This window comes from Laccaria bicolor, genomic scaffold (assembly GCF_000143565.1).
Source record: "Laccaria bicolor S238N-H82 LACBIscaffold_45 genomic scaffold, whole genome shotgun sequence".
NCBI classification, from domain to species: domain Eukaryota; kingdom Fungi; phylum Basidiomycota; class Agaricomycetes; order Agaricales; family Hydnangiaceae; genus Laccaria; species Laccaria bicolor.
The window spans coordinates 275,793-291,274 of record NW_001889916.1 but is presented as its reverse complement, the minus strand read 5'-3'; the positions used below and the strand labels follow the sequence as shown (position 1 = coordinate 291,274).

General features: G+C 51.0%; 6 protein-coding genes across 6 annotated transcripts; 3 read left to right on the top strand and 3 right to left on the bottom strand.

Annotated features, from left to right (window-relative positions):
• Positions 1 to 37: 37 nt before the first annotated feature.
• Positions 38 to 1,311, top strand: LACBIDRAFT_310364 (uncharacterized protein; the record flags this gene model as incomplete). Its single annotated transcript, XM_001887470.1, has 2 exons — positions 38 to 304; positions 424 to 1,311. 2 exons carry the CDS (start codon positions 38 to 40, stop codon positions 1,309 to 1,311), a joined length of 1,155 nt encoding a protein of 384 aa, XP_001887505.1.
• Positions 1,312 to 1,358: 47 nt separating this feature from the next.
• LACBIDRAFT_310363 (uncharacterized protein) lies at positions 1,359 to 1,706 on the top strand (the record flags this gene model as incomplete). The annotated part of the gene is made up of 1 exon (XM_001887469.1): positions 1,359 to 1,706. The coding sequence occupies one exon, from the start codon at positions 1,359 to 1,361 to the stop codon at positions 1,704 to 1,706; it is 348 nt and encodes a 115-aa protein (XP_001887504.1).
• Positions 1,707 to 2,501: 795 nt separating this feature from the next.
• On the top strand, positions 2,502 to 4,956 carry LACBIDRAFT_332893 (glycoside hydrolase family 72 protein; the record flags this gene model as incomplete). The annotated part of the gene is made up of 8 exons (XM_001887468.1): positions 2,502 to 2,850; positions 2,912 to 3,027; positions 3,299 to 3,501; positions 3,597 to 3,770; positions 3,925 to 4,028; positions 4,128 to 4,432; positions 4,711 to 4,713; positions 4,915 to 4,956. 8 exons carry the CDS (start codon positions 2,502 to 2,504, stop codon positions 4,954 to 4,956), a joined length of 1,296 nt encoding a protein of 431 aa, XP_001887503.1.
• Positions 4,957 to 5,346: 390 nt separating this feature from the next.
• On the bottom strand, positions 5,347 to 8,220 carry LACBIDRAFT_332892 (uncharacterized protein; the record flags this gene model as incomplete). Its single annotated transcript, XM_001887426.1, has 7 exons — positions 5,347 to 5,656; positions 5,697 to 5,854; positions 5,888 to 6,130; positions 6,485 to 6,739; positions 7,251 to 7,381; positions 7,445 to 7,787; positions 8,083 to 8,220. The coding sequence occupies 7 exons, from the start codon at positions 8,218 to 8,220 to the stop codon at positions 5,347 to 5,349; spliced, it is 1,578 nt and encodes a 525-aa protein (XP_001887461.1).
• Positions 8,221 to 9,099: 879 nt separating this feature from the next.
• LACBIDRAFT_295528 (uncharacterized protein) lies at positions 9,100 to 9,661 on the bottom strand. The gene is made up of 2 exons (XM_001887425.1): positions 9,312 to 9,661; positions 9,100 to 9,238 (listed from the first exon to the last, which is right to left on the bottom strand). The coding sequence occupies exons 1-2, from the start codon at positions 9,639 to 9,641 to the stop codon at positions 9,218 to 9,220; spliced, it is 351 nt and encodes a 116-aa protein (XP_001887460.1). The 5' UTR covers positions 9,642 to 9,661; the 3' UTR covers positions 9,100 to 9,217.
• Positions 9,662 to 10,860: 1,199 nt separating this feature from the next.
• LACBIDRAFT_332890 (uncharacterized protein) lies at positions 10,861 to 13,322 on the bottom strand (the record flags this gene model as incomplete). The annotated part of the gene is made up of 9 exons (XM_001887424.1): positions 10,861 to 11,012; positions 11,201 to 11,354; positions 11,661 to 11,841; positions 11,924 to 12,077; positions 12,301 to 12,484; positions 12,523 to 12,602; positions 12,695 to 12,879; positions 12,972 to 13,124; positions 13,243 to 13,322. The coding sequence occupies 9 exons, from the start codon at positions 13,320 to 13,322 to the stop codon at positions 10,861 to 10,863; spliced, it is 1,323 nt and encodes a 440-aa protein (XP_001887459.1).
• Positions 13,323 to 15,482: the final 2,160 nt, after the last annotated feature.

The window sequence follows — 15,482 nt, the reverse complement described above, 5'->3', positions numbered from 1 at the left end:
ACTTGAGATGAGATTACATCAGCAAGGCTATTGATTAATGATTGATCGCAAATTGATCGTCATCTCTACTACTTACAAGTCCGTTCACCAAAGAAGACATACGGAATCACGGACGGTGTCGTTGTCGACCCACAAAGAACTCAACGCTAACGACTTCTTCAGCAACACCGACTTGCTCTTGAAAATATTTGATTATCTTTTGTGGGATGACGATGACGAGCTAAGTAAACTCGGACAACGCAATAGCGTGCAAGCATGCCCTAGCGCAGGCAGCAGTGACATGCAAAACTTTAGATCGCCTCTGGTGTAGCCTCGATACTCTCTTCCCACTGCTCAAACTCCTCCCATCATTCATACAATGTGAAGGAACATACGTGAGTGAGTCCGCGCATCTCAATTTGAGCTCTCGCAAACTCGCATCAGGTCCTTCGAGGACCAACCGACTGGTCCCGCTTCGACTTCTACGCCAACCGCGTCAAAAACTTCAGCTACATCCGTGACCCAGACCACCTCGACATCGCACTGCACGTCTACTTCCGCATCGCCCAACTCCTCCCCTCACCCATCCTCCTCCCCTCCCTCCAATACATCCGCTGTCCATCCATCAGCTCAAATGATTTTCTCATCTCTGGCATATGTCTCTCTCTCTCCCCGTCTTTGGTAGCAGTCGAGATTAGGGAGATTACAAGTGTGGAAGATAAATTGTGTGGGACTTTTTTGTATACGCTTTTGAATGATGGTGCGGAGTTGGTGAAGATTATACTGAGGGGAGAGGGCCTGGGGAAGGAATCGATGGCGCTAATACCTCGTTTTGAGAAGCTGAGGGTGTTGGAACTTGGAGGAATGGGCGACTCTCTGAGTTTGCCGTGGTTGGAACGCGTTGGGGCACTGTCGGCGCTTACAGACCTCGACTTGGATTTCATAGACTCACCAATACTCCCCTTGGCGAAAACCGTAGGCTTCAAACACCTAAGGAGTCTATCCATCTCCGCATCGCTCCCATTCATCCTGTCGTTCGTTGTCAACATATCAACGGACCAACTAGACACCTTTGTCTGCCTCTCACCCCCTGAACCAGGGTTCGACATGAAACTTTTGTTTGAGGACGTCGTTTCGCGCTGGCCTAGCTCCTTACGATGTTTCGGGCTCAGATTAACACCGGAGGACACGGAGGCGGAAGAGAAGTTACCTCTCGACACATTAAAGCCTTTATTCCCTTTACACAATCTCCGCATGCTCAGTCTACGTGGATACCTTATGGATATCAGCGATGACCTGATGGAAGAGTGGGCGAAGACCTGGCAAACTTGAACGACCTCCTCCTCCCGTTCCTCCCTCCCACTCATGTGCGGCCGAGGATGAAGTCTCTTCGAGTCCTCGCGGAACGTTGTCCCAAGCTTACGGAACTGCGGATACCCCTGGATTCGAGCGACATACAGGCTGTACAACCCTTTTTGTCATCGAGGAAACCATTATATCCAGAACTTAAACATGAACTAAAGACGCTCACGATCGCATCGGTAGTAGACGATTGGGATACGCGGGACGCCTTTCTTATTGGACGGTATTTGTATGGTTTGTTCCCCGGCTTGAAGTGCGTGCGTTCATATGAAGGACATGAGGACGAGCGGTGGGTGCAGGTGAATGAGTTGGTGAGGTTTGCGCAGACGATTAGGGCGGAGACGATTGCTAGTTGTCGGGGGTAATTGCGCATGGACATTGTATTGAAGTCTTCATGTCTTCCTATGAGGCATACTCACGATTGCAAGGCTTACTAGCAATTCCAGGGAAAGGTTAACGTTCGAATTCTCCTGGCAACCAAACGAGAGCTGTGGTTCCAGGGCGTTGATGCCAGAATGGGTGTTATGGGTCTCAGGAAGCTGTCTCGGTAGGGGAAATTTCAAGAATTGTGTCACGGAGAGCATTGGAGATGGGAGGAACTCGGCGCGCATACGTGGTGGGATTTTTTCCGGGAACATGATGAACAAGAGAGAGAATAAACTTTTTTTCATTCAACATCGGTTTACACAGTGGGCAACGCATCAGTAATTAGAGTTGCTTTTAGAGTTGATTTTAAGCTTGAAACCAATGATGGGTCCCTGTTCAGGTCAACTGCAGAAGCGCCGAAGCCATCACACTCTTCGTCACGCATCACATCGGCTGTTGAAGCGGCGAAGAGATGGTGAAAATGTGTCACGCCCCATAGGGCCCGAGGACTTGGTCGTATTAGTACAGTATTAAGCGTCGACAGCTCCCACGTCCTCTCCTCCAGCCGCCTTTTCTCCAGCACCGATTTCCTCAACCAAGACAGCAAAGTCGAGGACCTCAACATTGAGAAGAACGCAAAGGGCTTTATTGCCTAGTCGATGGGGTGGGCCTTGCCAATGTTGTTACAAAGGCGAAAGATGTCGATGGGGCGAGTGAGGCGATGATCACTGTTGAAGATGGTACATCGCTCTATTTCTGTCGTCCGTTCCTCGTCTAACCATTTACAGGCAGCAATGGACCTCGCTTTGCTCCCATCTGAAGACGACGAGGGCAAACCCATCACATGCAACCCCGCTGATACCGATCTTTCCTCAGTCCACCTTCACTCCGTCACGACCCCACACAACCATGGCCGCATCTTTTGGTCACCAGCACCTGGTTTTGCCATGGGCGTTGGGTCGATACGCGAGCGTTTCTTACCGTACGAGGAAGGCGACACATTTATCAGCACAGACGCCGGCGTTACGTGGCAGATGGCCCGACGAGACGCGCACAAGTACGAGTTTGGCGATAAGGGGAACAACCTTGTGGTGATGAATGACGAGGACAGGATGGACAATCTGCGACATTCTCTCGACCTGGGTAAATTATGTTATGTTCGCCTCCCTCGTTTGTCTTATGAAATCCTAACTTTACAACAGAGTGCAATATGAAATTGGCATCAAATTCCAAGCGAGGGCGCTCATGAGCCCCGACCGACTCGACCTTAAAGATGATCACCTTCGAGGTCGAATCGTCCAAGATCCAAGACAAAGAAGTGTGAGTGCGGTTCTCGTAGTGGTGACACGTTTTGTTTCCACTCCAGAGCTAGCTTGCACCAAACTCACACTCTTTCCCTCAGCATGAAGTCGTTCGGGGTTCCTGCCCCCGTTTCCCTTGTCCTCACGGCCCTCTTGGTGTACAACGTGCATGCCATTTCACAAGTCTCTCGCACATGTCGGTAGCGAGGTTTTATTTCAAGGGTGTGCCGTACCAACAACAAGGTAACTTCCTCTTCATCACCCTCTCGCTCGATGCTCACTTCTTATAGGCCTTGTCACTGATACCTCTGCTAATAACCCGTTCAACTAGCCTTCGACTTAAAATGACCCTCTCGCGGATGCACGGATGCGCTCATGATCTTCCATGCCTACAACAACTGGGCGTGTACACCGTTCGTGTGTACAGCGTCGATTCGATCAAGAACTACGATTTGTGCATGAAAGCCTTCAGTGGTGCAGACGTCTATACCATGTACGTTCGTGCCGTCCGTCACACCCTCCCCTAACCTGACAAAGCACGCCAGCATCAGCCTCACACCTTTCTTTGAACGGCTCAATCGACCGCAGTTCGCCTGCGTGGTCTACTAATCTTTTGGATCAATACCTCGCTGCCATCGACGCCTTCAGCAAGTACGACAACATCCTGGCATGCCACGTCGGAAACGAGGTCATCAACAGCTCATCCAACACCAACGTCGCTCCTTTCGTAAAAGCAGCTGCTCGAGGCATCAAGGCATACCTGTAATTCCTTTCTTTCCCGAGACCCACTGGCCAACCATTTCAGCTGCGGTCTTAAACACCAAATTTGGGTCAATGGCGATTGACCTCTTCGGACTCAACAACTAGTAAGTCTTCTGCTCTTCCCCATCCTCCGCTCTCCATTGACACGTCACAGCGAGTGGTGCGGCAATTCCACCTTCGCAGAGTCCTACACCAACAACTTCGCTGGGTACAACTTCGCAGCCTACTTTTCTGAGTATGGCTGTGTCCCTCCCTCCGGTGGGTTAGGGCACGTACGGTCTTGTCTCGGTGTGTGATCCGAGTGAGTCTCATCGCCTTATTTCATCGTCTTTCCCTCAATCCACCCCTCTTTCACAGCCGTCAAACTCTTCTACGTCATGTCCAAATACTGCGAGTCCCAAAATCGTAAAGCACAGGCGTGCAGTTTCGCAGGCAACGGAACCGTCAACTCTCATGCGTCCACCTCCGTCTCCGCCACTGGCGTCGCGTCTTCGTGTATAGCCAGCCTTAGCGCGACGTTTGCACCGACTGCGCCTGCTAGTTCATCTGGAAGTAGCTCGACTGGGACCACGTCGAGTGGGGGTGGGACGAAGAAGAACGGTGCGAGCACGTTGGTTGGGGGTGAATTTGTAGGGATGGTGGCGATGGGTGTTGTGGTCGCGGTTAGTGGGATGTGGACGGTGATGTAAGGCGTGATACGGTGGATGCTGTTGATGCTGTTCTTTAAGGAGCGGGTGGAGCTTGAGATGTGTTTGGACTTCCAACTACCTGGAGACATTCCCTCCAGATCGGATAATTCGATCCTCGAACCTTGATTAACTGACGGACATTTGTTTCTCGCCTATATACTGTATATTTCATTGCTTAATGATACCTACTTGTTGTTCACTACATGTCAGACGTTTCAAGCTGACTGAGCTACAAGCTTAAGCTTTTCCAGAACGTAAGTGATAGGGGAGGAGCAGCAGCGAGTAGATATTACTAGAGTGGAAGGAGGGTTGCAAAAGAAGAGAGGACTCGGGAAAGCGTCCGTCTGCCGAGATGTAGATCCATCACAAAGGCGACGTCGACATTCGAAACAGCGGCCTGGTTTGCAAAGCAGACGGTTCATGGTAGTAGTACATAGACTAAGCGTCACCGCTAGTTTGGGTGGATTGCGGTCAAGCACAGAGAGTTGGTGGGTTAATGCATGAAAAAAGGAAAGGCGCCTTGGATCAAATCGTGGGTGGTTTCCCTTTCTCAGGCTGGCGAGATGCCATGTTGGCTGGCAGCCAGATATCATACCGATGGTCAACTGCCTTGGAAGTTTTGGCAGTGACCTGCGCCCTATTTGTTTGACGCATGGTTTCTTGCGGTGGGATCCACCGCTCGTAAGACCTCTGTTGATGCCCAGCCATTCTCAGATGGGGGGAGGGATTTCGTGGGAGGTGAATATGAGGAGGGTGATGAGGGCGGGAGGAGGATCCTGGTGCAAACGCCGAATGAGTGTGAAAGTCTTGGAAGATATGCCGGGAGCTTATTACCAGGTTGATTAGGAATCGTACTCCCTCTTTGGCGATTACCCTCTGCACTCCCTTCAGAGTCGGTTACTGGCCCTGTGCACAAATGGGGTGGAAGAGAACACACCTTCCGTATCATCTTCATCCTCGTCATCTTCTGAGTCTCCGGATTCCTCGCTCTCAGTATCTGATTCCTCTCCACTACTATCCTCCTGCTCACTGTCGCCACTCTCGTCTGCGTCTTCATCGTCGTTCCCACTCATGCCTGCGACGCCACGACGCCACACCCCGCGTCTTACCCTCGGTCGCGGGTAACTCGCCCCAGCACCTTTATCAGACGGGTGGTCGAGTCGTCGGCCACGTTCGTCAAAAAGATTACGTCGATCCCTGCATTCGTTGTAGTAGGCGTCACGAATGGCGCGCACACGCTCTAGGAGAGACATGACGATAAGAGAACCGGAAGGCAATTGCAGTAGTAGAAAAAGAAGAGGGAGTCGGTGCCGGAGTATGTTGGCGAGGGAACGTGCGAGTACGCAAGCAGTTACTGAGCCCGAATCCCGTAACGTGTTTTACCGGCCCGACAGTCTCTCCAGAGCGTCATGAACCATCGAAACACACTGTGATGATCGACGAAAAAATAGAAGTTGAGTAGGGTAAGACTGTTGATAAATCGTCGAGAACGAATAGTTGGTACGAATTCCTGCGCTCCATCATCTCCTGATGGAGGGACGTCCACAAGAAAGGCGTGATTTCATGAGAGTTGTCATAGGTACCTAATCCGTGCGCTTCACCTGCAACGGTACGACCGTCCAACAGGTAAGTACCTGACGGAAATGCTAGGGCCGTCGAAGAGTTGTTTAGCTCGGCAGAAAATCAGTAGATTATGAAAGTATGGATAGTATTGTCGTAGCTTTGTAGATCGCCTGGTTTCGATTCGTCCGAAGCTCGAAGTGCGGCCTAGAGTATTCCTTTCCTGTGGCCCTCAATACCGGGTTGTCGAAATTTGTTCAGAACGGAGAAAATGTCGAAAGGCTGAAGTCGGGAAAGGCGAAATAATCCTGAATTTTGTTTGTCTGTGCTCCACAGCCAGCTTGAGGTTTCGTACACGTAGGCGAACGCGGGGCGCGTCAAAGTGAGGCAGTCAAGGTGGGAAAAGGAGGTAAACGTAGATAGCTCTGTCAAAAGTGGACAAGACTATCTGAAATTGATGCGTACTGGAGGGAGGGATAAACTGTGCATAGGTAGAACGTCAACCCCTCGCGGCGCAGGTGAAAGAGGGGTGATAACTCGCTTATACGCGGGCCGTCCATAACATCCTGACACATCGTTGATGTCTTGTCGGTTGGTGATACGAGGTCCGAAGAAGAGAAGAGGAGTGCTGGGTGCGTCAATCGGCGATGGTGGTTGGTGGTGTCCACGATTATAGCGTGGCAGTTCCAGAGCTGCGGAACGACGAGCGTGAGGCGGAAGCTAAGTGCGTCGAACGTTATCATGATCGGATTGTCATCAACGGTTTGAGAATGGCCAGGAATACCTCACCCAAATCTCCCCTGTTGGTGATGATTCAAGTTGACGCGCTTCAGCTTCCTCTGGACAGGCGAAAAATTGGTACTTTGGACAATTTTTGGAGGAACAGCAAGTCAAGAGGAAAGTTCGAGCAAAAGAAAAAAGAGAACAGCGCCAAGCGACGTGATGTCATCATCACGTGTCTTGTTGAAGCGTGCGTTGCTCCTTCGCAAGGCACTCGATGCATCAATGAAATTGTATTCGGCACTCGCAATCTTGGCATATCCATCTTGCTTCTGCAGCTCTGCTCCTTCGGCGCATCATGTACATTCGCGGAGACCGTATCTGTCTAAGTAGCAGCGCGTTGAGAAGCTCCCTCGCGCTGACAAAATAAACGGGTTCACTACGAATCAACCACCACCTATGACCACGACGACAAGTCAAAATGCTTACCCGCATCTAGGCCATTACTCACGAAGACACGGCGGGGGGTAGTAGGCGCGTGCACATCTATCAGGATAAGGAGGAGCGGGTATGCGTCTCCAAAGGAGATGTCGTCGATTGCAGCAACAGCCGGCTGGAGGACAACAGACGACAACCGACTGGCTCAGCAGGGCCAGGATCAGCAGTATCAGATGCAGATGTTTGCGCCGTTCGTTACGGACGCACCGATGAAGAAGCCAAAGTATCCGATTAGTGGGGGTAGTATTGGAGGAAGGGGGAATGTGCGTGCTTTGCCTGGGTGTGCTAGGTGAGTCCCTTTTCTTCCATTTTCTAGGTCTTTGATTCTCAAACGTTCCTCGCTAGGGTCTCGTCTGGCGTGTTCTTTCTGGCCTTTGGAACAAGCCTCTTCCTTTCTTCTCTGTCCTCGACTCTTCTCCCATTTCTGCTCCCATCCCTCTTGAGGGGTCAAGTTCTTGTCGAGGGGTTCTGGGACTGTTTGCGATCGGTAGGTCTCCCTTTTTCTTTCCTTCTGTGTTACATTCTTCCCTCCTGCAAAACCCGGCTCGGGCTAACGAAATCCCACATTCAGGAAATCAATAATGAAACACGTCGAGAAGCAAGGAACCCTTGAGACGCAACAGCAACTGGCGGTCATGCATCAGCGTCAGCAACAGCAGCCTTCACGAGGGGGAAGGTCGCAGCTCCCGCTTTCTGAAGGGTCGGATCGATCGATACATACGACGAATATAGTTCTTACACATCATGGCGGAGGGGGAAGTTTAGCCCCCGCAATCGCAGTCGCAATCCCAATCCCATTCGCACGCGCAAACGCAGGCTTTACCTCATTCACCGCACTCACCCACCCATACATCCCACACGTCGCATTTGTAAACCCCCACGGTCACACCTAGTCCGAACCGTAGCCCTCCGCCTTCTATAGCTCGTTGGAGGAGGACGGAGGGGAGGACGAGGACGCTGAACATGAGCATAGACAGGAGCATTTCGGAGCAGTTCCCGCTTTCAAGTCTGGGGAGGGGAGGAAGGGTAGGGAGTAGGAGCCGGGCGGGCGTGAAGAATTGCGGCCTAACTGCCGCTGGAGGGAAGAGCGACGCTGGTGGAGGTGGAGCATGCTTGTGGGTGGAAGGGGAGGCACGACTGCGGGTGGTGGAGGGAGAAGCGCCCTTGTCGTAGGAGCCAGCTGGGAGAAACACACCGTCAGGAGCGAAGAGAACGATGCCGGCAAAGAAGAAAAATCTCTGCTGGGTGCGGCGATTTTGACACGCATAGGATGGGAGGATGGTGCTTCATATCGAGTTTGGTTGCTTCTTTCTATTTTTTCCTCTCCCTCGTCGTCGTCACTATTTGCCACCATCACACGCTCCTTGCTATCCGGGATAACCCTCCTGCACAAGCGTGCTATCATTCATGCACCTGCCGCGGCTTTTACCTACATTTCATCGAAGCAATACGGGCACCGCTCCCAGCTATAATCCCCCTTTACTTGAACCAAGCATTCCTCTTTCTCTATACGTCATGTTACGATGGTCTTTGTGTGTTCCTAACCCTTTCTTCCTTGCAATCTTATCCGTGCTAATCATTTTCGCCAGTCCTTGGATTGTAACTTTGACTGGTTAGGAAACTCCACCCTCATATCTTGAACCAGCTGTAAGTCTCGTCGCTATGGGAAGAGTGTGAGCTCTCTCGTTCCATCTTGAGAGCGAATTGAACGAGAGTGTGCATGATGAGGGTGGGGGGTTGTTCGGGTGGACTCGAGATTTTAAATATGAAACTAGATGCGTGTCAAATTCTTGTTGACACTTCGTTCTAATTTACAATTTATGTCCGTCTGCATGAACGAGCCTCAGCTGTGACACCTGCTTGAGTCGACAGAAACAAATTTTTTCAGTTGTGCAAGAACTACAACTTAAATGGAATACTATTGTCCGGATACACATCCCAACCTATTCACGATCACCTGCCTCAGTCCCCAAAAGTCCACTACTTAGGGTAGCAAAAACCCTTGATAAAGTGAAAGTGATACAGTCAATCATCAAGATTTACCATTTTCAGCAACTAATAGCGGGTCACTTACCAGAACAATGGTAGGGGGAATGATCAAACAATATCCCGAACAACAATTACTATTGAATGAGCAAGGTGAGCCTAGACCAAAACATTCCGAAGAGTCGGGCTCCAGCGTCGAACCACCCAGTGTTTTGTCGGTGGGCGAGGTGGCTGCGGGCAAATGGGTCGTGATTGTGTCCTTGATAACAGCACTATCGGGGGCATTGCCCACTGCGTGAACGACAGCGCCAGAACCGTGACCTGGGTCTGCGTGAACGTCCGGGGTGGGTGTCGCGATTGCGAGACAGACGATTGCGAGGACGAGTGCGAATGGGCGAGTAAACTTGAATGAGTGCATATTTAGCGTTGCTCAACTAGCTTGAGGCTGAAGGAGGTGGGGAAAAGTAGCGACGCATTTTATACGCCAAGGATAGGATTCTTGGGATCACGATTGAATTCTTTTCCAAAGGAGGGGGCGGTCATAGGACTAGGGAAATGGAAGAGTCGCCGAAGAACGTCTGCAAAGGTGTGTGTATCAAGCCTTTCCTTGCTGGAACGCTTATAATCTCAAGACGCATCTTCCGTCTGCCTTTAGTAAAAAGTGCTTCTGGGAACCCTGGGTTAATAGGGGAACTATGAGAAGCAGGCTAAGCTGAGTAAAGGATTCACCTCCTCCAGAGTCAAAGACCTTCGCTACAAAACCGGGTTGTTGATATTCAAATTGGTCAAGCTTCATTTTTGGAAGAGGGGATAGAACCGGGAAGACAAAGAAGGGAAGCAAGGGAGAATGCGGGTATGAACAATAACGTCAGATAATGTACAAGCGCGCCATACCCACCGTTCACATACTGTGCTTTGAAATCGGTTTCACTCCGCCGTGATACTGCAAGAAATAGGCCCACTTTTACAATTTGCAGCAAGAACGCAGAATGTTGGCAGAATGTTCCACGGCGTGAAACCGTTCTCCAGGAAATGTTCTCAAGATTAGCCGCCGACGAGAAGAGGGAATTGTAGGGAAATTGAGTGTAAAGATGGTAGTAACTTCGAGAAGCCATCTTGGTCTTAAAGCCCACACGGAAGTTTGCACACTGGGTCATTAGCGTTGGTCGACCTATCATCAGGCAGCGCGCATGAGAATCAAAGAAAGAAGCATGGTACCGGCTGATGAATTGTGAAGGGGAAGGCCGGGACAAATTGGTGTGTGAGGACAGACGGCGAGCGGGGGGAGCGTGGGGGTGAGATGAAAAGGGCAATAACAACAGAGCTGGAATGGCGGGGAAGGAGCGGAGGAGGTGTGTATTAAGGGTAAGCAGGGGAAAAGTCGCATGACCAACGATTGATGGAAGAAAGGAGGAAGGCTCCACGAGGGAGGAAAACAATCTTGGGTATAATGAGCGTAAGCCACCCGTCTTTGACTTGAATGTTCGGAAATGCACCTCGTATTTCCGAAACTCAACAGATCTGATCAGGCCATACACAAATAAATGGCTCATTCCGCACGCTCCTCCCGTCCAGAACTTTCCATTCCTGTCAATACCGTCAACGTTCGTTCAACACGGGAGAAGTAGAACAGGAAATTATGCGGGCGCGTGGTACATTTCCGTGAGAGCTCGGAAAAGGGGTTGTCCATAAATTGAAGAGACGTACACACGTAAATTTTGGATGGGACTGGGAGCACGTTCGGGAGAAGCAGGGGTTGGACCGCGTTGAGTGGAAGGTGTTGGCAGATCTAGGGGTAGAGATTATAAGAGAAAAGGGGACATAGAAAAATGGGACGAACGTACCGAATCCACGAGGTTGTAAATGAACGAGGGATGGTGATCGATGCCCACAATGCTCACCATCTCTTCATCGCTGTGCACCGAACCCGCCCCCTTTCAGGCATCATGCATCATGCCTCATGCTGAGTACGCCCACCAGGGGCCGACGACCAGAACTTTCCAATTACGCGATCGAAGGCGCTCTGCAGTTGCATTCTTTTGTGTCGAAAAGGAGGGCAGGTACGTGATTGTCGAGACGCTGACATGACGAGCTTGGTAATGTCCATGCGGACCGTCTGAGCTGATTGCAACTGGGAAAATGTCGTGGACAGGTTGCAGAATTCCGAAGAGCAAACTCAAGATCCACGTCCAGACATTTCTGGAGTCTGCGAGTTTTGCCAAGATTCGCAGAATACCCTTGAGAATACCCACTTGACAGTCTCTTCAGAGCGTCATGGACCATCGGAAAACACGGTGGAGCGATTGACGAGAAAGTTGAAGCTGAGCGGGGTCTAGCTGTTGATAAAGAGCGACGAGAACGAATACTGGGTAGTGATCCCTCCGTTTTCTGGCTTTCGAAGAACGTTTCCCTGTGGCTGCGCCTACGTTTCGCGCACCGCAATGTAGCGGTACAAGCCTTGGAATTTCTCAGCTTCATCAATCTTCAGTGATGATGGAGTGATGTCGACAAGAAAGGCGTTCATGAGAGCTGCATAGTTAGGATATTCATGCGTCCCGTATCCGCGCGCTTCACCTGCAACAGTACGACCGTTCAACAAGCAGGTCCTGACGGACATACTGCAGCCGTCGAAGAGTCGCTGAGCCCTCGGGAGGATGTGAACCGGACGCAGTGGTTGGAGTATATGTGGGAACGACAGACAGTGAATCCTCAATGCTGTGGACGTGTTGCAGATCGGGAAAGTAGTGTCGCTGGTAGATCGCATGCACGGTTTCAATTCGTCCCAAGCTTGAAGTGCGGCCTAGAGCAAACCAAACTCTTGGAACATTTTTTCCTGTGGCCCTCAATGCGGATGCTGTCAAAATTTGTTCATAACGGAGAGAATGTTTAAAGGCTGAAGTCGGGAAAAGCGAAATGATCCCGGTTTTTGTTTGTCTGTGCTCCAGCGAAAGCGGGGCGCGTCAAGGTAAGGCAGTCAGGATGGGGAAGGGAGGAGATAGCTCAGTCAAAAGCGGACAAGAGCATGTGAAATTGATGCATGGATAGGTTGTGCATAGCGTAGAACGTCAACCCCTCACAGCGCTGGTGAAAAAGGTCTGATAACTCGCCTACGCGCGGTCCATCCGTAACATCTTGACAAATCGTTGATATCTTGTCGGTTGGTAATGCGGGTGCCGAAAGTCGCGAAGTGCTGGGCGCGTCAATCTGCGATGGTGGTTGATGGTGTCCACGAATATAGCGAGGGACGAGGCACTTCCAGAACTGGACGAGCGTGAAGCGGACCGTGACTATTTACAAACCGACGCGAGCGCGTAGGATAGGACCGAAGTTGAATCATGGATATTGTCCCGCTTGGAGATTAGATCCGGGGGTGCGCAGTCTAAAGGACCGTGCACAGGTTGTGTGCGTTGAACGTTATCATGCTCTTTCTCGGCCTGTAATGAGCGGTTTGGGGGTGCCAGCCAGGAGTACCTCCGCTGTCAGTGCGCTTCCGCTTCCTGAATACGACATTCGTCCCTGGACAGTCTGTTGAAGGTTGGTGTTCAGATAAATCGGTACTTAGGACGATCTTTGGACGAGCGAGCAAGTAAAGAGGGTGCGGAGAGAAAGTTCGAGCAAATTCTACTGAGATAGAAAGTGAGACGCAGGTCGCAACACTAAGTGGCGTGATGTAATCGTCACGTGCTTTGTTCTAACCCTTGCGTTTGGGCGCCTACCACCTTTATGTACACTACCACCGGACACTCACGTCGGCACTCGCACCATGGATCCCCGCGCCCAACAATACCACCGGCTTCTGCTCCTAAAATCATCATCACCGGCACCCTCCACATTCACATTCCCATCAGCATCATCCGCACCATGTACATTCGCGTAGACCGTATTCGACGTCTTCAAGCCGCTCTAGCGGACTTTGCATGAGATGCCCATCCGTGCTACTACAGCTACGAATCAAGCACCACCTTTACCAACCTTGACGAGTAGTCAAAATGGTTTCCCGCATTTACGCCACCACTCACGAAGACACGGCGAGGATGGTACTAGTCGTATTAGGCGCGTACACGTCAATCATCAACAAGCACAAGAAGGAGCGGAGCATGGGTATACAAAGGAGATGTTGTCGATTGCAGCAACAGTCTGGGGGAGGACAACAACCGAGACTCGAGTCCACTGGCTCAGCAGGTGCCAGGTTTCAGCAGTATCAGCTGCATGTGTTTGCGCCGTTCGTTACGGGCGCGCCGATGAAGAAGCCCAAAATATCCGGTTAGTGGGGGTAGTATTGGAAGAGGGGAGTGTGCGTGCTTTGCCTGGGGGTGCCGGAGGAGCAGGAGGTGGGTCCCTTTTCTGCCGTTTTCTCGCTGTTCGATCTTCAGACGTGGCCTTTGGAACCTCTTCTCTAGATTCCTCTTTCTTCCTTTGTCCTCCACCCTTCTCCCTTTTCCGCTCCCTTCCCTTCTATGGGGTAAAACTCTTGTCGAGGGGTGTTTGTGATCCATAGGTCTCCCTTTTTCTTTCTTTCTGTGTTACATTCTTCCCATTTTCCTTCAAAAAGCGGCTTGTGCTAACGAAACCCCACATAGGCAATCAATGAAACACGTCGAGAAGCAAGGAACCCTTGAGACGCAATAGCCAATGGCGGTCACGCACCAACGTCAGCAACAATAGCAACAGCAGCCTTCACGAGGGGGGTAGATGTCGCAGCTTCCGCTTTCTCAAGAATCGGATCGATCGTTCCATAGGACGAATACAGTTCTTACACATCATGGCGGAGGGTGAAGTTTCTCGCAGCCCCCGCAATCGCAGTCGCAGTCCCAATCGCACGCGCAGACGCAGGCTCCACCTCATTCATCGCACTCACACTCTCATCCATCCCACACGTCGCATTTGCAAACCCCCACGGTCACACCTGGTCCGAACCGTCGCTCTCCGCCTTCTATAGCTGCGTTGGAGGAGGACGAAGGGGAGGATGAGGACGCTGAATATGAGCGTAAACAGGAGCATAATGAGGATGGCGATTCAGAGTAGTTGCCGCTTGCAATCGTTGGGAGGGGAGGAGGGGTAGGGAGTAAGAGTCGGGCGGGTGTGAAGGATAGTGGAGTAACTGCCGCTGAAGGGAAGAACGGCGCTGGTGCAGGTGGAGAACGCTTGTGTGTGGAAGGGGGAGCACGCCCGCGGGTGGTGAATGGAGAAAGCACCCTTGTCGTAGGAGGGAGAAGCATGCCAGCTGGGAGAAACACAATGTTAGGAGCGACTCGCGAGGAGGACGATGCCGGCAAACAATAAAAATTCCTGCTGAGTGCGGCGATTTCACCCACGCATAGGATGGAGGAGGAGGAGGAATGAGCTTCATATCGAGTTTCGTTGCGTGTTTTTCTTTTTCTTTCTATTTTTTCCTTTCCCTCCTTCGTCGTCGCTATTCTCGCCACCATCACATACTCCTTGCTATCCGAATACCCCTCCCACATCAACGTTCTATCATTTATGCACCTGCCCCGGCTCCCATCCAAGCAATACAGATATATCATTCCCCTTTAATTGCGTCTTCTTGAACCAAGCACCCATTCCTCCTCTTTTCTATATGTCATGCTACGATGGCCGAAGTTCCGAACACACCATCGACCATCGAGATCAACGATGTTACCTTTTGCGTCTTAATCGTGTGCTCCTAAGCCTCTCTTACTTGTAATGTTACCCGTGCTGATCATCATTTCTAGTTCTCAGATTGCGGCTTTGACGGGTTAGGGAACGCCATCCTCATATTTTGAATTGTTTCTGAGGTTCGTCGCTAGTATGGGAAGCTGGTGAGTTTTCTCGTTGGCCTTCTTTACTCAATTCTGAAACATATGTATAGTGTATCGTCGGGTATATTTCAGAGACTCGAAACAGCACGACCAACGGGATCTCCCATGTGTTCACTGAATCGTTCATTATCACTTCGCTATCCAAGCTCCGCGTCCGCGCTTCTACATCCACATCGCTGTCGTTATCGTCGACCTCAACTTTATCAACAGCAGCACAATTGGCAAAAACACTGTTAAGCATGCAGGTCCGCAGTTAATGGCGGCCTTGATGAAGGAGGCAGTGGAGATGGGGTTAACTTACCCACTCATAGCGTCAAGTTCAAAAATTTCCCCTTCGCACTTTCCTTGGAGATTGAACCTCGTTTTATTTTGTAGCCCTGAATCCCATTCGCTCGTGAAGAAATTTGGGATTGGACGGCGATGAAGATGGGACTCGTGAAGAAGACGACGCGATCTGG

Coding starts and splice junctions, on each gene's coding strand:
- LACBIDRAFT_295528 (XM_001887425.1), bottom strand. CDS start 9,641: ATGCACTCATTCAAGTTTACTCGCCCATTCGCACTCGTCCTCGCAATC. Junction 9,239..9,311: donor TTCCCCCTACCATTGTTCTG/GTAAGTGACCCG, acceptor CACTTTATCAAG/GGTTTTTGCTACCCTAAGTA.